The sequence below is a fragment of the Sarcophilus harrisii genome, chromosome 3 (genome assembly GCF_902635505.1).
Source record: "Sarcophilus harrisii chromosome 3, mSarHar1.11, whole genome shotgun sequence".
Classification (NCBI taxonomy): domain Eukaryota; kingdom Metazoa; phylum Chordata; class Mammalia; order Dasyuromorphia; family Dasyuridae; genus Sarcophilus; species Sarcophilus harrisii.
This window is the reverse complement of record NC_045428.1, coordinates 190,536,195-190,561,834: the sequence shown is the minus strand read 5'-3', so window position 1 is coordinate 190,561,834 and position 25,640 is coordinate 190,536,195. Positions and strand designations below refer to the sequence as shown.

Here is a 25,640-nt window from a genome sequence, read left to right as displayed (position 1 = left end):
TTTGGCAATTTTTTTCAATCTCTTGAAAATAATAATCTCAGAGTTGCTATAATTTTCATTTCTCTAATTATTATTGATTTGGAACATTTTTCATATGGATTTTGACCATTGGCTATAATTGTTTTCCTAGTAATCTTTTGCAAATTTGCTCATGATGGATGATATAACATGATGTAACCAAATGGGGAAAGAAATTATGCCTCTTAATGCTTATGAATGTATTATAAAACAAAGTCTACCAAATTTTCTCTTTAATGAGAATCTATGAGTCATCCTATTGAATTGTCCTCTCATTTCACATCTAGTAAGAATGCATGTATGTGTATGTGTGTGAGTATGAGTGTGAAGGTGTATGGGTTTGTATACACACACACACACACACACACATACATATATATATATATATATACACAAACATACACATATTTATTTATTTATATATTCTTATGCAGAGTGAAATGAGCAGGACTGCTAAGAGAACAATTTATAAAATAGAAATGATATTGTGAAAATGAACAATTTTGGAAGACTTAAAACTTAAACCAATTAACTATGATTCTAATGAACCAAAAATGCTACTATATGTGTATATATATACATATGTAAACATTTGTAAATATATAGCTATAAATGAACTTGGAAAGTAGAAAGAACATTGATTTTATAATGCTTTAATGCTGAATTTAGATTCACAAAGCTAAAATGCTAACCCTTCCAGTTACTACTAAGTCTCTTAATCTCTCCAACAATCATATAAAAAAGGAGATTGTTGGACTAAAAGATCCTTCCTTCAAATCCTTAATTCTGGGTCCGGCTCATTATCTATTTGTGTTTTCTGCCCAAAATAGATAAAAAATATAGAGATAGTTTACTCATAAAGCTTCATATCATAATCTGGGGAAAACATTTTTATTCACTTTGCTATTCTAGTATGTATGGTTAAAATTGTTTCTTTCAAATAACTGAGGAGTTGACATATAGTAAAGTAAATTAGTAAAAAAAGAAGGTAAGGAATCTTAAGTGTTTACTGGGAACGCAATATTGTGTTAGGCACTGGAAATAAAAATATGAGCACAAAGGAAGTCCCTGCTTTTGAGGAACATACTCTAATGGAGGAAGACAACACAAAATAAGAAGCCAAAAAGGATAAAGATTATGTCAATGAATTGTTGTTTTGATCTCATATAATGTCTGTTACTAATCATTGAATCTGTATCTCATAGTAACTTAATTTTGCAAGATCTGCCAATCATTTAATATTCCCTTAATGGGTTTTGCACAGTGTTCAACATGTGCAGATTCAGATAAAAGCATTAGCAGAATGTGAAATAAAGGACGTAAAGACTCCTTCAAGGAGCTTATATTTTAGTGTGAGCATCATATTAAATTGAGATGTGGTTCCTTAAGTATGCTAGGCTGTTTTTCTTGTGGGAATACTGATTTAGAAATATAAAAAGCCAAGTTATTTTGACTCATCCCTTCTAATTTGATTTCATAGACATGTTCATATACATAATTGATGAGTGGTGATAAAAAGAACTTGTGTTTTATTTTTAAAAATTTTATAAATAAAAAAGAAGTAGTTCAGCATCTCCTTGTACATTCTTTCCCACAAAAGAAGAGGCAACAATATGGTTTTTCCTTTAGAATACAATGAGTCACAAAATTTTCTAGGGAACATTAGAACATTTAATATTAATGAACCGTTTGGAGGGGCCAAAGAATATTTTTAAATTCAATGGTAATTACATTTTTGCAATATAATAGATATTTCCTAATATATATTTATGGAACATATGTATTGTCTGTGAAGACCACATATTTTAAAATCAGCCGGAGTCAGAAATTCAGGTTAGGGGAAAATCGTCAATCTTTATTCTCAGTGAAGAAAGATCGGAGGTGGAAGAGAATGGGCAATAGCAATGTGTGCAGCTGAGTCAAGAAGCTAGCTAGACCAGCAGCCACACAACCAGCAGCTACAAGCATAGAACCTAGGCCAATCTCTCCCAGTCTCTCTTCCTGTCTCTCTGCCTCCACCCACCAAAATCGTCATTTCCTATACAACACATCAGGACTTGCACAGAGAGTGGGAGGGGGCCATTCTTTATCCAAGCATGTATATTAATAGAGTATAGTCCAATTACTATTTAGCCTCATGTGCTTGGGATCTCAGTGCATCAACTCAAGCCTTAGCCCATTACATTGTCAATTTTACTTATATCAGTGAGTGTTGATAAGCTTCTTAATTACTGATAATGGTAAAAGAAAAATGAAATAACAACATAAAATAGGAAGCTACAAATATGTAAGATGTACCATTGGCAGTTTTGAATTAGACAATTCATATGAAAATCTAGTAAACTTAGTTTATTGTTCATTTATTTTTAGTCAACAACTTCTCATGACCCTATTTGGGATTTTCTTGGCAGAGATACTAGAGCAATTTACCAGTTCCTTCTTCAGTTCATTTTATAGATAAGGAAACCAAGGCAAAGCAGCTCAAGTTATCTGCAGCTGAATTTAAACACAGGAAGATAAGGCTTTCTGACTCCAAGCTCAATGCTCTATGGGGTCCTCAAACTATGGCCACAGGCCAGGTGCAGCAGCTGAGGATGATTATCCTCCTCACCCAGGGCTATGAAGTTTCTTTATTTAAAGGCCCACAAACCAAAGTTTTTGTTTTTACTATCGTCCGGCCCTCCAACAGTCTGAGGGACAGTGAACTGGCCCCCTATTTAAAAAGTTTGAGGACCCCTGCGACATCTAATTGCTATCAAATCAATTTAATTAGCCTAGTCATTTTAAGTGGCTGACGTGTTTATATATAATGTCTTTAAAAAGTTAATGACTGATAAAGTTGAGAATGAAAATTAACTGTTCATTTTTTCCCCCAGAATTTAGAATGCACAACCCTATCAACTAGCTAAAAATTTAGACTGAGGTTCACATAAATATTTTTAGAATAAAAATTAGATTCATTTTTAGCATTTGTGATGAGTTTTGTAGCATTGAAAAAATGAGAATACTTGGAATTTCAGATCTAATGTTACTTGGCAAAAGGAATATATTTTCAACTTTTAGCTATGTATCAGTTCTTTCACACTTCTTAGATCCAATTTTATAATTGAGAGTGACAACTCTCTAGATCCAAAAAATTTTTATAAATCTCAAAGTACATTAGCTCTCAGCAATGATTTTGTATAGATTTAGGCAGTGGATAGACCTAGACTTGTATTATATTCATATAAAGGAAGTCTTGGGAAGGAGACTTACTTTACAAGTTTAGAGCTGCAACTAGTTTGCAATTTAAAGTCTTAGAGATTTTTCTGGTACACTGAAAAGCTAATTAACTTTCCAGGATCTTAATGTCAATATATGGCAGAGAAGAAAGAGATTTGAACTAAAAATTTGCTGGCTCCAAAGTCAAAATCTTTCAACACATATGTAGATGTCAATAAAAGTTTAAAAATGCAATTTAATTCACTTTAATGAAACAAACATTCACAAACACTATGATTACAAAGTCCAATTCAATTCACACATATCTCAGTAGACAAGATTCATTACCATTTAACTATGAAGTATGGGCAAAGGAAGAATAGCAAGTGGGACAAAAAGAGAAGAAACAGAGATACCACAAAGTTCTAAAAAACGTTGTTTTTCCTAGCCTTTCCTTCTAATTTTGTTATTTTTATGGATAGATAAGTTTATAAAATCCATTATAAGTAGTTCATCTTTATGTATCTGATTGATGGAGACTATACCTACTGATAAAGAATCTCAACATTTACTCTAGCTGACTCCTGAGAACCAGTGTCTTTCTGGTGGGTCTCCTTACCTCAAGTTTCTCCATAACTCCAGTTTTTCCTATACTCAGATGTCAAATTGACCTTCTTAAAGTGCATGTCTTACTATGTCACCATCCTATTCTCTGAACTTCCATGGCTCTCTCTTAACTCCTGGATCAAACAACAGTTTGATTTTTAAAGCCCTTCTATCATAACCTGATCCTTTTCTACCTTTCCAATCTTCTCATGCCCTACTATCTCCCATAGACTCTGCAATTCAATGGCACTAGTCTTCTTGTCCTTCCACACACAAAAATCTCACTTTCTACAAGAATCCTTTTCCAACTTCCCTTCATGTTAATGCTTTCCTTTTAAGAATGCCTCAAATGTTTCTCATATATATCTTATTTGTATTAGGTATTTTCATTTGGTCTCTCCTTTTAGATGATGAACACTTTGAAAGTAGCAACTATCTTCTTCTGCCTATCTTTGTATCTTCAGCACATACCACAGTGCTCAGACATAGTATGGTCTTTATAAATGCTTATTGAGTTAAATCCCTGTGTCTGTGCCCAAAAAGACAAGTCTCCCTCCCTTCATCCTTGAAGAAAAAGGACCAAGAGGATCAGCACAGTTATTGCTATTGTAGCTGCCAAAATCGCTACAACCACAGAGAGGACAAAGATACCTAAAAATCACCTAATACTGATGAAGGGGGGGGGGAAACTATAGCTTTCTTTTTTACTATAAAGAAAGATAATAAAATTTCCCCTTCTATATCTTTCTCTCATTCCTTCTCTCTTTCATAGGGAAAGTATTTGTTCCAAACTCTGTCTTTGTATTTTAAAATTTTTGCTCTATATTATTCATCAGTTAAACTTTTTATAAACCAGTATAAAGAAAATTATGGATAACCCAAAAGTCTGATTGGTCTATATGTGTTTCATTTGTTCAGTAGCTATGAGAAGATTCTGGAAATCCTCAAAGAATGTCGAGGAGGCTGTCTTTATAAATCAACAAGTCCCAACAGGAGTCTTGAAATAAATCAAGATTTTATTGAAATCATTTTCATCTTATTTTTTCACTTAAAAATCTATTTTCTCTCCTTCCCACGGTCCTTCCACCAGGGAAAACCACAAATAAAACCACTGTTACAAATAAGGAAAACAAATTCCTACAGTGACCCTATCCAAAGAATATGATACTTCATTCTACATCCTAAGTCCATAATCATTATATGAGGAGGTGGGTAGCATCAGCCCTCTGAAATCATGGTTGTCTATTGTTTTGGTCAGAGTTTTAAAATCTTTCAAGTTCGATAGTCTTTTAAACATTTATAAATCCTTATCTTGTTTCAACTCACTTCACTCTGCCTCAATTCAGAGAACTCTTCTCAGGTTTCTATGAAACTACTGAAAGCATGTTATTAAATTTCTCCAAACTAGAGGCAAAAAATTAAACTGGACCATTCCCAGATTTCCCTGGACAATGAATGAGCTAGGCAGCATTGTAGAGGAAAGGAAGTTTATTTAGATGTTTTCATTCTAAGTTCATTAGAGAGTGTTTCTAACTTCACCTATTATTTTCTCCCATGATGATTTCAAAGTCCTCTTCTCAATGAAGATAAGTGAGTACCTCATCTAAAGAAAAAAAAAAAACCTTGCCCAAAAGAAAGCACGAAGAAAGGTTGGGGGGAGGCGGGGAATGTTTCTGCCCACAAAGGATGAAATTCACCTCAAAGGGAGCTATTACCTTTCCTTTAAAAGCCAAATATTCACCTCCTCCCCTGTTACATGCAACTTCATTTTAAAGCTAAAGGAGACCTGTAGTCTATTAAATCATTAGCTCATGTTCATTTCATTTAACTTTTCTAGATCTGAATTGGTTCATGTATAAAATGGAACCAGATGATCTTTATGGTCCTATAAAGATGTGAAACTATTTGTTTCCGTGAGATTATTTTGTCCAAATCTAATTCTGTATGCATACAAATAAATATTCCCTGTTTGTGTGATAAGTGAAGAGTTTCAATAAAAGATTATTATGAAAGTAAATAGGACTTTATTGTGGTCTGAATTTCCTCACTTGTTTACAATTTTATCCTGCTTTGGGATCCATGATCTCATAAATATGGATATTATGTCCATTGGGCCTCAGAATGTAGACAGATTCCGGGAAACTGGATAAGGAGCCCATCCCCAGGGCCTCAGGCAAAAAACACTTGGGGCATGATGGCAGCCAATGGTGCACCCAGAGAATACCTAGAAGTCCAGTACCCAGACATGACCAATCAGCCAGGAAGCCATATGATGGGAGAAAGGGATTACACAATTAATCAGCCAGGAAGCAACCTGATGGGAGAAAGGAATTAGAATTGGGGAGAATAGAGTTGTATGTAGCTGGGATTACTGAGATACCCCCTGGAGAGGTGAAATCTGTTCCTCTCCAGCCTCTCCTTGCCTCGAGGCACAGTAGACTTGACCATTTCACCTCCTGAGAATACGTACAAAACAGTGTCCATCCACACACTGATATGGGAAACTGGGGAATGTGTAGATAATATCCCAATCACTAATACAGGAAGACAATGTGTGACTTATTACCCAGGAGAAGTAGCAGCATCAAGTTTACTCATACAGAATCCTAATAAGCAACCTGGTGATAGTCACCCAGATTTTGATTCCAGACCACAAAATCCAGGAATATACTGGACCGCAGCTGTAACAACTGACTGACCTATGCTCACGATCTATATAAATGGCCTACCATTAGAAGATTGGTAGACACAGGTGCAGATCATACAGTCATTAGAGGTGCCAATTGGCCTAGTCACTGGCCAAAGATTAAAGCAGACACCTACATGTCTGGTGTAGAAGGATCAATAGCAGCTGAAGTTAGTGGCTGCCCCTATGAGATGGACTTTTGAAGGCAAAACAGGAGTTTTTACTCCTTTTATAGTTGAAAAAATCCCCATCAACATGTGGGGAAGAGACGTTTTACAGTAATTAGGGTTGAAAATTAGTACTTCGGTTTTTTAAGCAGGGTTGCTGTTAAAGGCCTGCCAACACTTTCACCCATTCCTATCCAATGGAAAACTGATTCACCAGTGTGGATAGAACAGTAGCCCTTTGGTAGCAATAAAATTCAGGCCTTATTAGATATAGTACAGGAGCAGCTTGACCAAGGACACTTACAACCTTCTCTTAAGTCCTTGGAATTCCCCAGTGTTTGTTGTGAAAAAGAAATCTGGAAAATGGAGGATGTTAACATACTTAAGAAAGGTGAATGAACATATGGAAACTATGAGAACTCTTCAGCCTGGACTTCCATCTCCTACTCAATTGCCTAGAGAATGGCCTCTTTGGGTCATAGATATTAAGGACTGTTTCTATTCTATCCCTTTGGATAAGAAGGATATGAAAAGATTTGCTTTTCAGTGCCCAGCGTTAACTTAGTTGAGCTTTATAAAAGATATGAATGGATAGTTTTGACACAGGGAATGAAAAATAGCCCTACCATGTGTCAAATGTATGTTGCTGCTGCTCTTGTTCCAGTAGGAAAAGCATTTCCAAAAGTTATGCAATTAAATTACATGGATGATATATTGGGGTATGCACCTGAGGAACAAATGTTAGAAGCACGTCTATAAAAGACCATAGAAACACTAAGGAATTACAAATTATACATAGTGCCAGAAAAAATTCAAAGACATGCTCCTTTTCAATATTTAGGATATGAAGTATACCCTAAGGTGCTAACAGTACAAAAACTGTCCTTAAGAACAGGGGAACTAAACACCTTGAATGATTTTCAGAAACTGATAGGAGATATCCAATGGATGCATCCAGTGTTAGGCCTGACTCCCTATCAATTGCAACCATTATATGACATTTTTAGGGGAGACAGTGCTTTAAATTCACCACGCCAGCTTACAAAAGAAGCTCAAGAGGCTTTGAGAAAAGTTAAACTGGCTTTATCCAATGTGGTTGAAAGAGTCACTTAAAGACCTTTGAAAATATCAGTTTTGCCACACAAGAGGCACCACAGCAGTCCTTCATCAAGGAAGAGTGGGTGAATCTCCCGGCACAACCAGAACAAAGCCTTACTCCTTACCCAGTGCTTGTGGCTAGAATTTTACTAAAGGCCATTAAGCGAAAAGTACAATTATCTGGGACAAGACTTGACAAGATATACACCTTTTATACCAATAAACAAATTAATGTGTGCTGTGAGACCATCCCAGAGGGGCAAATTTTATTAGCCATGGCTCCAAATTTTACACATGGGTCTCCATTAAAGATAACCAGACTATTACATAATTGGTGATGGATTTTTGAAGAAAAAGTTTCTAAAGTTCTTCTTAAAGGACCATCTATCTTCACAGATGCATCCAAACATAATATTTGTACTATATACTCTCATGATTTAACTATAAAGAGAGTAGTCAGAACTCCTTTTCAGTCCACTCAGCAGAATGAATTGTATGCGATCATTCTAGCTCTTACTTATTATCCAGGAGACATAAATATAATATTTGATTCAGCCTATTCAGTAGGTGTGGTACAAAGAATTTCCACAGCCCAAATAAAATTTGCAACCTCTAATATATATCAGCTCTTTAAGAAACTTCAAGAGCAAGTGAGAAAGCATCCAGGTAAGATTTATATATTGCATGTCCACTCTCATAGTGGACTTCCAGGTTCCATTTTTGATGGTAATTCAAAGGCAGATAGCCTTCTAACTATGTTGGTCAATACTCCTTTATTCCAAGAAGCCCAGGCATCTCATTCTAAATATCATCAGGCTGCTTGAGCTTTACATTTACAATTTGGAATAACAAGAGAGGAAACTAGGAGTATAGTAAAAGCCTGTATGGCTTGCCTTCCTTTCCATGCTCCTACACTGGCTTCAGGGAAGAACCCTCATGGTTTGAGACCCAATGAAATCTGGCAAATGTATATGACCCATTATAAATCTTTTGGTCATCTGTCTTTTATCCACGTTGTAGTAGACACCTTTTCAGGATTCACTTTTGCAATGCCAGCAACAAAAGACACAGCCCGAGTGGTCACTGAATTCCTCACACAAGCATTTGTAATTATGGGTTTGCCACAAGCAATAAAAACAGACAGTGGTCCTACTTATACTTCCAAACATTTTGCACACTTTTGTGCGCAGTATAAGATTTTACACACCACTGGCATACCCTTTAATCCTCAAGGACAGGCAATAGTAGAGAGGAGAAACAGAGACATTAAGACGCTCCTCCAAAAACAAAAGAAAGAGGAAGCCACAGGTAACTCTAGAGAACTTCTAAATCTAGCCCTTTATACTATTAACTTCTTGATTTTTGACAAAGATGCATTGGCTCCAGCAGAGAGGTTTTATAACCCACCAGAAGGGCAGTGTCCAGTGCAAGCAGCTCCACTGCCTTTAGATAATCGTAGGGTGATGTGGAGAGACCCAGAAAGTGGTGAAGGGAAGGGACCATATAGGCTAACTGTTTGGGGGAGAGGGTTTGCTTGTATCTCTACAGGTGGAAAAGGAATCAGATGGGTGCCAATGAGCCCTATTTGCCTTGTCCATCACAGAGAGATGGAGCAGACCCTTGAAACAAAGGAGAAGACCCAAGAAATATCGGGTGGTTCTGTTGCTAATTGTGTTCACCATTGAGAGAGGGTGGCAGTTACGGCGTTTGACTCATGGACATCAGAAATTGTTGGACTTGAAAACCGTCAGGAATCATTGGATTCTCTGAGACATGATAAGATTGTTGTAGGACTTGAAAACCCTTAGGAATCATTGGATTCTCTGAGAAATGATAAGACTGTTACAGGACTTTAAAATCTGCTGGAATCATTGGATTCCCTAATACATAAAAAGATTTTTGCAGGACTTCAAAAACTTGGGCGGGTCAGTGGATTCCCTGACATGTGAAGCAATGGACAATAGATTGGTTTTGGACTATCTCTTGGCTGCTGAAGAAGGCATATGTGTGACTCTTGTTTACATACCCTCCTTCTAGGACTTCTGGCAATCTTTTACAACACCATGTACATTTATATTGTTTTCTATTCCGCTCCTTGCGTGTACAATTCATGTTTGTTACACCACATCGATCCTGCACTGACTGAGGGGAGGGTCATCACTACCTCTGCATTATTGCTATGTGCTTGTGTAATACCTGCCATGCTAATGGGTTTGTGCATAACAAGACCCTTCAGCCCAGAAATTCGCTAGCAACCCCCACTTCCCTTTGGTGCTTTTCATCTCCCTTCCTGAGATGTCAGGGAGGGCGTGATCATCTCCTTTTTAGTGCTTTCACCTCCCTTCCTGAGAAGTCAAGGGGGTCGTTATCACCTCCTTTTCAGTGCTTTCACTTCCTTTCCTGAGAAATCAGAGAGGGTGTGATCACCTCCCCTTGGGGGCTCTGACCTCCCTGAGGAATCAGGGATGGCATGACCACCTGTGTTCTAAAACAAAAGAGAGCGAAAGATGTAATGGGCTGAAGCTCAAGTTGATGCACTGAGGTCCCAAGCACATGAGGCTAATTAGTAATTGAACCATACTCTAATAATTTAGGTTTGGAGAAAGAATGGCCCCTGCCCACTCTTTGTGCAAGTCCTGATGTGTTGTATAGGAAATGATGATTTTGATGGGTGGAGACAGAGGGACAGAGAGAGGAGCAAAAAGAGACGGCTGGCTGGCTTCTTGTCTGGCTGGCTTCTTGACACAGCTGCACACATTGCTATCGCGATCCCCCCTTCACTTCCGATCCTTCTTCACCTCTACTGAGAATAAAGTTTGAAGATTTTCCCTTAACCTGAATTCCTGACTCCTGTTGATTTTAAAATATGTAGTCAACACATCTAGCTACCTGGTATCAGAAAATAGTCAAACACAATAAATAAAATAAATAAAGATTCAAGGAGGATTGTATGTGAAATTATAAACTTTTATTACATATCATTTTGAGGGTTTTTTAATGTATATTCAGTACAGCAACAATGGTAAAATAGCATTAATTGTCTATGAACCTTTCTAGTCTTCCTTCTGTTCTCTTTTGTGTATTTTTAATATTTCATAAATCCCTCCCTTTTCTTCTTTTTAATAACACTATCATTATCTAGCAAATGTCCCCACAATCACCTCCTTCCACATATACTTGCACATAATAGAAATCCTTCCTTTTTACAAATAAATATTACCAAGCAAAACACATCAACACACTAAATATGTCTGAAAATGTAAGGTTTATTAGTCTCTTCTCTCTCATTAGATAAGAAATATGCTTTATCATCAGTCTTCTAATGTCTTGATTGGATAGATGAGTCCTTACATCTTTCACAATTATTTTCCTTTCTATTATAATCCTTGTACAATTTATTCTCTGATTCTGCTTGTTTCACTTGCATTAGTTCATACAAATCTTTCCAGACTTCTCTGATTTTTTTCATATTTGCTATTTGTAATGGAATATTAATATTCTATTAATTTACATTTTGCGGTTGTTCAGTCATTTCAATTCTCTCCAACTCTTTGTGACACTATTTGTGGGTCTTCTTGGAAAATACATTGTAACGATTTGCCATTTCCTTCTCCAGCTCATTTTAAAGATGGGGAAACTGCGGTAAAGGGGATTAAGCAACTTGTCCAGGATTACATGGCTAGTAAGTGTCAGAGGCCATATTTGAACTCAAGTTTTCTTGGTTCCATGCCAAGAGCTGTATCCTAGGTGCCCTTTTAATTCACATGCTATAATTTAACCATATCCCAATTTATAAGTATCTACTTTGTTTCCAGCTTTTTAGTATAACAAAAAATAAGATAATAATTGTTATATATAGTTATTCTTTCCTTTTCATTTGCTCTCTTTGGGACACATCCCTAATAGTGGTATATATGGGTCAAAGAATATACAAATAATATATTGATTAACTTTGGTGATTTAGTCCAAATTGTTTTATAACATAAATCAATCCACAGCTCTATCAATATGAATAGGTATATCAAGCTTCCCAAAAGTATTTCAACAAATAGCTCTTTTTTTCCTTTTCTATCATTTTACAAGTCTGATTATGTTAAGTAAAGATTAGAGTGTTTTTAATTTGCTTTTATCTTGTAATTTATAATTTGGAGCTTTTTTGTTTTCATTTAGATATCAAAATTTTGTGTTTCTAAGCTATTATCATAACTTCTATTGGCTATCTCTATCAAAGATTTGTAGCAAAGATTATTTTCCGGTTAAACTATTTCCCTTACATTTCTAACTTCATGGATTTTATTTGTGTGAATACTTTTTAATTTTGTCTTCTCAGAATTGTCTGTTTTGTATTTTATAATCATTTGTTTGTGAAGAACTTCCCCCACCACCCCTAGTTGTAAAAGGAAGCTCATTTTCTTTTCCTCTGATTTGTTTATTATATAACATTTTATGATTGTGGTACATGGTATAAATTGTTGGTCTAAATATAATCTCTGATAAACTGCTGTCATTTGTCAAATATAAAGTCTTTGCTACCAGAAGAGGGTGTCCTTGTATTTATTGAATGCTGTACCACTAAATGAGTTTTATTTACATGATTCATTCCATTGATCAATGTTTTTATGTTCTGACCAGTACCAAACTGTATTCATTTCGAATACAGTTTTTGCTAGGACTTTTTCATTCTGACTTTTTTTTTTCTTATTTCCCTGGAGAGTTTTGATCTGTCATTCCTCCAGATGCCTTGGTATCTGATTGGTATGAAATAGAATCTGCAAATAAATTAGAGTATTTTCATTTTTATTCTATTAACCTAGATCATTTTTAAGGAATCAATATCTCTCCAATTATTCCTTTTCTTTCATTTCTGTAAAGACTGTTTTGTTATTCTATTGTTATATAATGTTTGTGTCTTGATAGATATCTCCCATTTTTCATGTATTATCCCGTTGTTTTGAGTGGAATTTCACTATTATCTTGATAAATTTTGTTGATAACACATTGAAAAGTTATAGGTTTTTTTTAGGTTTGTGTTGTATCTTGCTAGTTTATTGAACACAGAAATCATCCAATTAATCTTAACTAAGTCTTTAGTTTTCTCCAAGTAAAGTATCATGGGATTGGTTTAAAAAATATGCTTCTTTGTCTCTGCTTACTGTAATGTTTGGGCTAGCTTTCTGGAGGTCCTCTAAGAAAGGCTTAGTAGGATAATTTCAGTAGGATAGATACCACTAGAATGGACAAGAATAGAGTCCAAAGCCTTTATTGTCTCTTACACAGTCTGTGTCTGTCATAGTTTGATTCAGTCTCCTCTAGCAGTCGGCCAGTCTACCAGTCTGATTTTGGCCTGACTTCCTGTTCCCAGTTCTTATATACCCTATTACAATTACATCATTTCAGCATACTGAATATGTGTGAACTAGAGAGCTATTACATCACCATGCTAAGTACTAAGTATATGTAAAATAGATAACCATTGGCTCATCAATTCCTCTGAGTTAACACCTTGTTTCAAGCATACTTCTTTCAAGTATGCTTCTCCAGAGTTCTGACTCTCTTTAATTTTGTCTATTTTTGTCTATTTACCTTATTACAATGGCTTGAATCAAAGAATACAGTTCCTAATCAACACCATTACTTTATCTTTAATCTTATTGGAAAGGCCTTTAGTTTTTCCCCCATCACAAATAATGCTAGCACTTGCATTTTGATAGATAAGTATTTGTCATGTTAAAAAAAAAAAAGAATGATTTATATTTATGCTTTTTAGTGCTTTCAACACAAATGGGTTTTGTATGTTCTGAAAACTTTTTCTGCCTCTATCATTGTGATTTTTATTGTTGTTTTTAACATTGTCTGATATGTTTAATTTCCCCATTGAATCAATCTCATGTTTTTTACATAAAGCCAATGTTACTATATTTTTTAAGATTTTACATCAATATTCATTAGAATGTTCTAATTGTCTTCCTCCACTTTTTTTCTGGGTCTGGGTATTAGTACCACATTTTTTTCATGGATTGAATTTAATAAGAAGTCTTCTTTCTATATTTTTCTAATCAGGTTTTATTTTAGATTTAAATCATCCTTGAATATTTGATAAAATTGACTTATAAATTTATCTAAGGATGGATATTTTGGGGATTTTTTTTTTGTTGTTTTTTCCTGACATTCAATTTCTTTATCTAAGATTGGCTTATTTCAATGCTTAATTTGCTTTTTGCAAATAACATTTGTAAAATATTTTACTATTTTATATTTTTTATAAATATTCATCTATTTTAAGTTATCTATTTTGTTGCTATAAGACAAATTATTATTTCTTATAATTTTCTTAGTGTTTGTGTTGTGATTTCTCCTATTTTGTATCGATTTTGTTGATTTGTTTTTTCTTTTTTAATGTAGATAATATTTTATCTATTTTACTAGATGTTTCAAAAAGTAATTCCAACTTTCTAAGTGAGCATTTTTGACATCTTCAATTTTACTAATTTTTTTTGATTTTCAAGTTTTTCGTTGTTTCACATTTTGATTTACTTAATTTCTAGATTTTTTAAATTAGATGACCAATTCATAATCTGTTTTCTCTCTTTTGTTGAAAAAATTGATAGAGAGATAGACATCTTAACTTTGTTCAAATGATTATTTTGGCTGCTTTCTGAAAGTTTTGTTATGCTGTCACATTTTTGTCATTTTCTTTGACTGCTTTAATTTTTTAATTATTCAGACCCATACATTTTTAGAGCTGTAATTTTTACTCTCCATTTAAGTTTTATTTCTTTCTTTGCCCTTTATTGCTTTAAATTTTATTGCATTGTGGTCATTAACTGGTATATTTAATATTCCTGTTTTTATGCTTTTTATGCCTTGGTATATGATCAGTTTTTGTGAAGATGACATATGCTGCAAAACAATTTCTCTTCTTGTTCATAGATTTCCAAAGGTCTATCATATTCAGCTTTGCTAATATTCTATTTGAATCCTTATTCTTGTGACCTCAAACCTATAGATAATGTTTATTTTGCTTACCTTACTCTCCTCTATATAAATTCTACCCTCACGTTTCTTTCTGTCTCCAAGTATTTTCTTATTGAATTTTTAAGTGAATCTATACCACACTGATATGGGAGAAGGGGAGGTGGTGGTTAAAAACTTCTTTATATGGTAGAGATAAAATGAAGCTTATTAAATGCCTATTCTCTCTTCCTCTATGATTCAATCAAGTACTCAATAAAGCTTTATTAAACACCTACTATCTGATACAAAAAGAGACAAAAGATAGTCACATCAAAAGGCTAACAATCTAATGGACAAAACAACATGCAAACAAATATATACTATGCTATGTATAGGATAAATAGGAAATAATAAAGGATAGGTTCTAAAAGAAATAAGGGTTGAGAAAGACTTCTTATAAGAAATGGAATTTTAATTGGAACTTAAAGAAGACAGGAAATAAGTTAGTGAAACTGAAAATAAAGAACAATCCAGTAATGATGTGGTCATAACTGAGCTTTAGGAAAATTAGTTTGGTGGCTAGAGTGAATGTGGATTTCAGTGGAAAGAGACTTAAGTAGGCAAGCCCACCAGAAAGTTATTGCAATTATTCAGGTGTGAGGTGATAAAAGCCTACCCTAGAGTGGTAGGGTCTTGGGTCTAGAGTTCTGGACTTTGTCCATCAGGATCTAAGTGAAATTGATGAGCAAGATAGTAGTGGGTGATGGTGATTCAATTTGTCTAGTACACGCGAAGTCTCAGTTTGCCTAAGTATTCCTTTCCCTCCCTCTTTTTTTCTTTCCTCTATTAAAATCAATAAAGCAAAACAAACCCACTGTAGGTACTACATTTAACATTCTTTGTGAAGTTTTAAAATAGTGAAAATCTGAAATGATTCATGTCTTTTCCCCCACTTTTAAAATATAAGTTCTTAAGCATCATTTACCCCTTGAAATTAATCAGTTCTATTTTTTCATTATATGATTATACTCATGTTTATTAAATGTTATTCATGGTTATAGGCATTTAGGTGGTGCAGTATCCACCAGCCCTGAAGTCAGGAGGACCTGAATTCAAATCCAACCTCAGACACTTAACACTTCCTAGCTGTGTGACCCTGGCAAGTCACTTGACCCCAATTGCCTCAGCAAAAAACAAAAACAAAACAAACAAACCAATAAATATATTTAATATAGTCTCATGTATTGCTCCTATCTATGACTCTTAAAATTCTTGAAAAAAATTTTTTTTATTTTTGCTTTGATATTCTAGGTGTGTCCAATTAGTAATTTCTCTTCCTAAGTTTCCTTTCTATTTTTATTTATTTTTAATCATTCTTGGTAATTTTATTTATGATTTATCAAAATATATTTAATTTTTTTGGTTAGTTGATTTTAGGATGTTTGATGATTTTTAAGTCATTTCTCTTCTATCTCTTTTCCAGATCAGTTCATTTTACTTTCATATAACTTTCAATCTTTGGACTTTTTTCCAATATTTCTTTTTGTCTCATGGAATCATTGAGTTATATTTTGTCTGATCTATTTCTCCAAGAATATATTACCTGGATCATGTTTTTCATATACTCTTCTAAGCTATTTAATTTCCCTCCTCTTCTTTCTGTTTTCCACTTCTCCCTTTGTGATCTCAGCTTTCCTCAATTTAATTGACTTGTTTATACAAATGACTCTAAATCCAACCTTAATTTCTAAAGGTCAAGTCTTATTCCATAATTTATGTGACTGTCATGTCCTTCTGAATATTAAACTATTTGATTGGACTTTGAGACTGAGCTCTCAACTATACTTGACTTGTTGGAGGCCTGTTTTGGAGTATATACCAAGATATTTCACTCTACATAAATTATTATAAGCACTAAAAGAGTCCTTATCTTCTAGGTTTTAACCAAAATGGTTAAATATTCACTAAATGTGAGCATACAATTAATTAGGGGTCTTGTGGCTTAAGGAAGAAAAACATATTTCATTGATGTTAACAGCCAATGTAGGATTTGTTTTGTTTTGTTTTTCTTTTGCTGAGGCAATTGGGGTTAAGTGACTAGTACAGGGTCACACAGCTAGGAAGTATTAAATGTCTGAGGCTGGATTTGACCTCGGGTCTTCCTGACTTCAGGGCTGGTGCTCTATCCACTGTGCCATCTAGCTGCCCCCAGTGTAGGATTAAATATTTAAGTCTCCATGTCTTTCATAGACATGGGGATGAAGTTTTGAAAGCACCATTGTACCTCTTCTTTAAGTCTACCTTTCTTTTTGGTAAAAGTCAATATTTTGACACCACAAATTTTGTGTTTCAGAAAAAAAGAGATCTTAATATCTCTTCTTTTTAATGAGATGGAAATATTGTTACATACACAACAAAATTATATTGCTTAAAATAAAACAGATTCTTTGTTGTAATATTGTAATAATTGTACTAGGTAGTGAGTTTGAGGCAGTCAACTGAGAAATTTTTGAATATTTTTTTAAAATTTTCCTTTTCTTAAAGATAATTATTTCTAAGAATACTTATATGGCTGGCTAAAAATATAAGCTAGTAATTATTTATTTTTTATTTAAATTTTGACTAGAAATAGAGATGAGTAAAACTTGAGTTTTTGTTTTAATTTTTGTTTCTAAGCCTAGATCTCCCTATCTTGCCCAGGCTAGAAGTGGAGAGAACATTCACACTCTGAGTCTCATCAGGAGCTTTGACTATATTTGCTTCTGATCAGGACAATTTATCTGCCTTAGACAATATGGTATTAATAGCAAACTTACTGTGAACACACAATCAGCTACAGCTTAATTTACCCAAATTGAAGATATTTACTAATCTTAGCCACTTAGGTAACTGAAATTATTGGTGTGAACTATTTTGTCCTACAACTGTGTTTTGATGTGTTTTAACTATATCTCTCAGTGCAAACCAAGTTTAATAAAGTTTTATTGTTTAGAAACATATTGACAAATTCAATTTAACCAACATTTAGGAAGTACCTTCTATATACAGGGAGAACAGTTATGTGGCCCAGTGGATAAAGCACCAGTCCTGAAATCAGGAGAATCTAGGTTCAAATTCTGCCTCAGACACTTACTACCTGTATAACCCTAATTTAGTCAGTTGTTTGCTTCAGTTCCTCATCTGTAAAATGAGGTGAAGAAGAAAATGTCAAATCATTCCAGTATTTTTTCCAAGAAAACCCCAAATGGGCCCAAATGTGTACTTTCAAGGAGCTTATATTAGAGTAGTAGTTGAATGTGAAATGTGGACAAATAATTTTAAGCCAAGAGAGAAAATGGTTAAGTTCCTAGGAAAGGTCAAAATTATTATCATCAGTGGCAGCACGATATAGTGAAGAGAACATTGATGCTTAGAGTCAGAAGACTCAGGTCTGAATCTTAGCTCTAACATTTATAGACCTTCCCTCCCAGGGAATTAAGTCACTTAAACTATTTGCATTTTGTATATTTCATCTATAATATGGGATAAAATATTGACAGTATGGATCTTATAGACCTATTTACAAAGAAAATATTATAAATCTTAAAGAACTATAGAAACATACCATTATATATGATGTTCACATGTGGGATGGATTGCTTCAGTTGGAAAACAAAGGCTTTTTTCCTAAGAGAGAAGTATCTTAGTTCTATTTTATAGGATTTGGATATGGGAAAGGGGGGATTCTGTTCCAGGAATGGAAGGTGGCTTATATAAATTTACAAAGTAGGAGACAGTCAGATGAGATCTATAACTAGCTAGCACAATTTTAAAAATAACCTTATAGCAATATAGAGAACTAAATATGATTTCAGGATAAAAATAAAAATAATACTTGGGTTTTAACCAAATGATTTCCTTCTTTTAATTTTTTTTGAGGAAATTGCTTTAAAATTTTTCAGTCTTGAAGCATCATATCAAGATAATTCTAACATTGTATGTTCCATCAGTACACACATTTTTCTTCTTGCCTGGGTAATATCTCCTTTGGGTAGCTAGGTGGTATAGTGAATAAAATACCAGACCTTGAACTATAAAGGTATGACTCAAATCTGGCCTCAAATACTTGCTGTGTGATCCTGGACAGGCCACTTAAATTTCTTTGCCTCCATTTCCTCATCTGTAAAATGAACTGGAGAAGAAAATTGCAAGCCACTCCAGTATTTTTGCTAAGAAAATCCCAAGTGGAGTCGCAAAGGGTCAGGCACAGCTGTAACAACTAAGCAACAGCAAAAATATTTCCTTTGATACATGAAAAAAAACTCTAGAGGGACTTTGAACAAATATGAATAGGGTGAATTTGAATGAATCATCCATCCAAATCTACAATTATATTCCAGGTCCAGTATTCAAAATAAATACATGAAGAGAGACTGAAGCAAAACCAAAAGAACAAAATAATCTTTTCAAATATCAACAATGCTTTTACTCTTTGATTCACTATGAGCTCAAATATGGACAGATGAAATCAAATGTTCTGTTCTGAATCTGTAGTCAGATAGCAAGTATGAGCACCTGAACCAAACCTTGGCTATGTTTTAGCAAATTGATTACCTGTTAGTGAGACAGGAGAGACCAAGTTACTTGGCAATTAATATAGGAGATTGGGACTACAGTCTCCAGTCCTGCCACTTATTCACTCTGTGACCATAGATAAGTCTTTGATTTTTTTTTTCTTTGCCATCAATTCTTGTTCACAAGATGGATTTCAAAAAAAAAGAAAGCATGTAGTTTCATAACAGACCATTTATTTTGCAGATCTTGAAAATATAAACAGTCATAGCTGAAGGCATTATTCCCACAGGGATATGATTTTCATTATTCTATGTCCAACTAAGTAATACAATTCTTGTTATTAGTAGAAGAGAAATAAGTTCATAAAAAGCAGTTAGCTCAGAATAAAAGTTTTCCTATTAAAAAAATTAATTTATTTTCTTTTCCTTTTACCCACAGGTCTACCCACGGATAGCGCCGGCATTTTGGCACTACCTGAGGGTAGAAGTGAGTAGCGGGTCCTTCAGTTCTCTCACATTTATCCCTTTTTTTTTCATTCTGCCCAATGTTGATTGATTTCCTCAGTTGCCCATTCTGCCAGTTTCCTGCAATTACCATTATGTTTGAACATGCTTTCACACTAACCCCATCCTTTATGATGAATATAAGTTCAGTTCACTCAACAAAAAATGCAATTAACATTTTATGTTCAATGAAATCAGCTTTCTTAACACATTTCCAAATCAAAGCCATGTAATACACATCATGATGATAACAAATTACAGTTTAAAAGAAAAACATGCTTGTACCTCATTTGATCTTGACATTCAGAGTAACCCCTCACCAAGCTTTGCTTTGGAATGTGATTCATGAAAAAATAATATATAACTTCATTTTATGTCTTCTTTCCTTTTTTTCCCTCTGTTCGTCAGGAGCATGAACAGCTCAGCTATTCTTCTACAAGGTCCAAGGCCCCCAGTGTTATCATCACAGGTCTCAAGCCCGCCACCAAATACATATTTCACATCCGAGTGAGGACTGCAGCAGGATACAGTGGCTACAGTCAGAAGTTTGAATTTGAAACAGGAGATGAAAGTAAGTTTCTCATAGGGATATACACTGAAGAGTCAAATCAGCAACACCCTAGCATATCTAGACATTTGATAATCTATTTTTTCTTCACAGATAGATTGTGTTCATGTGAATCATAGTATGAGCATTTCAATCAATAATTTCACAGGATTACAAATCTGCAGCATAAAATGTTTTGCTGTCCAAAGCATTTAGTTAAACTGCAAGTCAAATTCAATTTCTTTTTATGTATAGTGATACAAGTGTGTCATATACAGGAAAATTTTATTTATATTTGGAGAGCATAAATTCAAAAGCCATCTCTGCAGCCTAATGCTTGCACAATATTGGCCATGTCATTTAATCTCCATGAACCTCAATTTCTTCATCTTTAAGACAAAGGAATTAGACAAAATAGCCTGTATTATCCCTCCTGGCTTTAAATCTATAATTCTATATATTATGAAATAGAAAGACTAATGCAAGTGTAGTCATTTCCTAGTACTAGCATAGTATTACGGAACCATGCTGAGGAGAGAATGCCAAAGTAAGAACATGATTTAAAGAGATAGGTATTATATAGCCAATGTTAGTTTATTCATCTCAATGAAGGCAACCATTTGAACATTATTGGTTCAAGAAATAAACATACAGGAAATATATCAAGCAGGTTATACCATAGTTGTTTGATTTTATATCTAAATTAAAATGATATTAAATTGTCTCACTGGACTGAAAAACAGATTGGATCATCACTAGAAAAATATATTCAAGGACAGTGAATAAAAGTGGAACTTGGAAACAGTAACCCCCTATAAATGTTAGGCCTGGCTTTCTTTTTTCACTTCCTTTTTCCTTTGTTTAATAAAATAATCTCAATACTATGGAATTAATGTGAGTGACCTTTTCCATATTCCCTTTTAGAAAAGATCTCATTCAAATAGTGGTAATAATATATTTGAATACGTTTAAGTTATTTATAGTTATTCAAGGACAGACAAAATCTTTATATGTGTTTTTCATGGGCATGTATGGAATAAAGATTTGTAGATTTAAATGATTTAAAATGCTTCTTGATTTTTTTTATGTTAAACCTATTGATTTTTTTAGTTTTGCAAATTTTTGTAGTGAAAACTCCCCCACCATTGCAAATAAGCAATTTCATGTTTCAATAGAAAGAACACTAGGTCTGGAGTTAGGTAACTGAATTCAAATCCTTCTATTATTTTGGCAATTGCCTTAACCTCAATTCTTTTTCTTCAAAATTAGATGGTTGAACCAGAGGACATCTGAGGTCCCTTTCAACTCTAAATCTGTGATCCAATGAACTCATCTGTAATAAAGATTTAGAAAGTTTGTGTGAGGGTAGGCAGTGAAAGAAACCAAATTGCAGAGTAAATATCAGAAGCAGGATTTGAACCAGATTTTTCTGATTCCAAAGCTTTATTACCCCACCTTGGTTCCTTCTCATATAAATTTAATATATATGCCAACACTTTTTGCAGTTTAAAATCTCCTTCATAAATGATTCCACCTTTACCTTCAGTCTCTATGAGAGAAAGATTGTCATACTAATGTGACCTAGAGAATCTATGGAGACTGTTTCTTTTAACTGAAAAATGGAAAGATAAATGATGTTGGGATGTATTCAATGTGTTACATTTTTTTGTTACTGATAGAACCTGCTTATTGGGTAATCCAGCTCTGATAGATTGTCAGTTAAGTCATTTAATGCAAGTACCCTAAGTTTTGACAAAATAGACAAATACATATTCTTTTCAGAACCAGGGACATCATTTCTGGGTTTATTCAGGCGGAGAATCAATATGAGTCCAAAGTAAGATTTGTGTAAAGTACCATCAGGAAATACAAAACAGTAGATAAAGAAGTCTTGAATCTTGGAGTCTAGAAGCATAGTTGCCCAAGATTTTTTTTGTTTTGTTTTTGTTAGGGCTCTTGTCTATGTATTTAAAAAAAATTAAAAAGTATTACAAATTCATAGGCCCGTGTCAGTTATGGTGATTAATCAGTGAAGACTGTGCATAATGGGTAAAGAAATGGTATTTATATATTTGTTTATCATATATTCAATGCACATGAAGATTTTGCTTGGTGACTAGGAGGGATGGGCAGGGCTTCAAGCTGCTCTGACTGGATCAGTTATCAGGGTTGGGCGGTGTACTGACTGACTCCTACCCAGAAAAAAAAAGTTAGAATAAGCTGCTGATGCAGAATAAGCAGTGGAATCCTGATGTTCAGGCACTTGGAGAATAGGTGTAAGGATCAGTGTCAAAAAATAGGTAGTTTCTAATTTGTTGATTGTGAAAGGAAGATCTGGAGGGACATTGTCAGGATTACCATTTCATGGGCATTTAGGTCAGCTGCTGTGGGTGAGGAGGGATATCAAGTTGTAAAGGGCTGAAGGTCGAGTTGATGCACTGAGGTCACAAGTACATGAGGCTAAATAGCAATTGGACAATACTCTATTAATATATATGCTTGGAGAAAGAATGGTCCCGCCCACTCTCCGTGCAAGTTTTGATGTGTTGTATAGGAAATGACGTAGAGACGATTTTGGTGGGTGGGGAGAGAGAGGCAGAGAGACTGCTTGTTGGGTTCATGTTGGGACTGCTCTCATTTCCTATCACCATTGCCCTTCACCTCCCCAAAGAATAAAGATCAAGGATTTTCCCTTAACCTGAATTCCTAACTCCGGCTGATTTTAAAATACGTGGTCACCACACCAAGTCCCTATCAGTAGGTAAATGTAGGTAAAAAAGAAAAACACTTAGAATGGGTCCTGACTTAGTTCTTCCTAGAGGTGGGTTTCCATCTTCTCTGAGGAAGGCCTGACAAATGTCTGATGTATACATAATGATAAGTATTTCCTTTTCTCTGTGAAGCTGTAGTAGTAGTAGGAGAAGGAAGAGGAGGAGGAGGAGAAGGAGTGATATACATGCATACATATATATACAAATATATGTACATATACATACATATATATGTACATATACATACATATATATGTGCATATATAAACCTTAAGTTTTGCAGAGCACTTTACATCTGTCATATAAAGAGACTAAGATTGGGAGATTAAGCAATTTGTATATATTCATCTGTATGTTGTCTTCCTCTTTCAATTGCAAGGTCTTTTGCCTCTTTTGTATCCCTGAGCACTTAGAGGGAAGGATTTGAACTCAGATCTTCCTGACTTCAAGTCTAGTATTATATAGCCTAGTACTTTTTCAGATAAAAAGTCTATGAGAAGGCCAGAGCACATTGAAGCAAAATGAAGGTTTATTTGTTTGGCCAGAAGTCATGAGGCAAACAGCTATATCCTACAAGGACTTTAGTTAAATCTCAAACTTAAAAAAAACTCAGTACAATATTAGAGTGCAAAGTTTACATAGTCCTTCAAACACTTGGCTTGACTTTTCCCCTGATTGTCCAAGCTCTTCTTTGGAACTGCTACCCACTTCCCCAGACTAGTGAACTGTTATGCTAAAGACCACCCACAATCAATGTTGTTGTTTCCCATCAAATTCAAAAAAGTATCCACAAAAAAGGCAAAGAAACAAACAAATGATATTTATTCTATTCTAAAGAACAACTTTTCTTTGTTGGAATTTTCCTAACTATTTAAAAGCTCAATGTAATGTTATTGGCAGAACTATATATTAATTATTCATAAACAATACTACTTCCAAATTGAGCTTAAGCTCTGCAGATCTGAGTACAAATTTATATGCCCTAGTTAAAATTACATTTCATAACTCTAACTTACCTTGCCAGATGTTTTCTCTATGTAAAATAGAAGGAAGCTATTTTTAAACTTCTTAGAAGAAAGTTAACATAACCAATTATTTTTAAACCATTCAATGTTCACCACTGCCCTTCTCCTACTTTCTTTGTTGGTGACGCCCCCATAGGACAGGAAATAATTTCTGAAGATACTATGTGGTAAGAACTATAATGCTTAAAGCCTTATAATGTCTAAAAGGCAGTGGCAAACTGATGACCTAGAAAAAGGTTCTCATCTCTACTTTGAGACTTGGTATCAATAGGATGATCTAACACCTGTTCTTCTGAATTATCTGTGCTATTACTTCATAAATAATAAATGTAAAGCTGGAAAGAACCTTAGAGATTATCTAGTCCAATCTCTTGATTTTACAGCTATGGAAATGAGCTACAGAGAACATAAATGAAATGAATCACCCACCTTTACAAGCAAGTATAAACAGAGCAACAGAATTCTAAGACCTTTCTGCTTATCATCTAGGGCTCTGTTCTGTTCTAGCAAAGAGGCTTTTAATTAAAACTCAGGTCATCTAACTTAAGAGTCAAGGTTCACACCTTTTGTTATTCTATTACATATTGTTTGGGATTTTATGATGTTTATTGAAGTCTTGAAATTCTTGATTCCAATTCTGCCTTTGGCACATGCTAGTATTATTACCAGCGATGTCACTTAATCCCTCAGATCCTGGAGCACCTACAAAGACTTAGAGAATACTATAATTTAAAGAAGAATACTGATTTGTTTAGTTGGAGGAAGTTCCACCCTATATTAATTAGATTACAGAGATAGTCAAGTAGTATAATAGATATAGCAACAGCCTTAGAGTCAGGATGACCTGAATTCAAATTCAACCTCAGACTCTTACTAGCAGTGTAATTCTGAGCAAGTAACTTAACCCCATTTGCCTCCAAAACCAAAAAGAAATCATATGTCCTCATCCCCATCCCAAGATTAATAAAAAAAAAAAAAAACTGAAGAGCAAAGCAGCACTTGGAAATGGGATAGTTTTAACTAATAAAATATCAACTATTTGAAAATAAGATCTGCTTTACTTTGGTATATTAAAATACCAAAGTTTATGGTATATATGGTATATATTTTTGGTATATTAAAATACCGAGTTTGGGGATTAAACCCCCAAACTTAGCAAAATTCCTGGCATGTAACAAATGTTTCTAGGTTGTTTTTTTGCTTGGTTTGCTAATTGACTGACATTGCATTTTCAAATTTCATTACATGTAACCATTTACCTACATTTGACATCAGGATTATTACAGACATTTTAATCAAAACACTTTTTGTGTTGCTACCACTTATTTAAATGTTTATCAAAAACACTAAATTATTCCTTTCATAATTTAAGAAGTTTCAGACCACTTCATCCTACATGTCTGTGTTCTTAAACACTATTCTTTGTTCAAAAATTATGAGTGAACAAGAAAATAAAATATTTATTTATTAAAGAGAAATCAAATAAAAATCAAATCTGACACATGGTTCT

General features: G+C 34.2%; 1 protein-coding gene across 4 annotated transcripts in view; it reads left to right on the top strand.

Moving 5' to 3' along the window:
- The window catches only part of EPHA6 (EPH receptor A6), a 745,715-nt gene that overhangs the window by 341,390 nt on the left and 378,685 nt on the right, over window positions 1-25,640 (top strand). For all 4 annotated transcript variants that reach the window (XM_031958889.1, XM_031958890.1, XM_031958891.1 and 1 more), the window contains exons 7-8: window positions 19,723-19,770; window positions 20,196-20,358. In XM_031958889.1, the coding sequence (XP_031814749.1) occupies window positions 19,723-19,770; window positions 20,196-20,358 (211 nt within the window). The remainder of the gene's footprint in view (window positions 1-19,722; window positions 19,771-20,195; window positions 20,359-25,640) is intronic.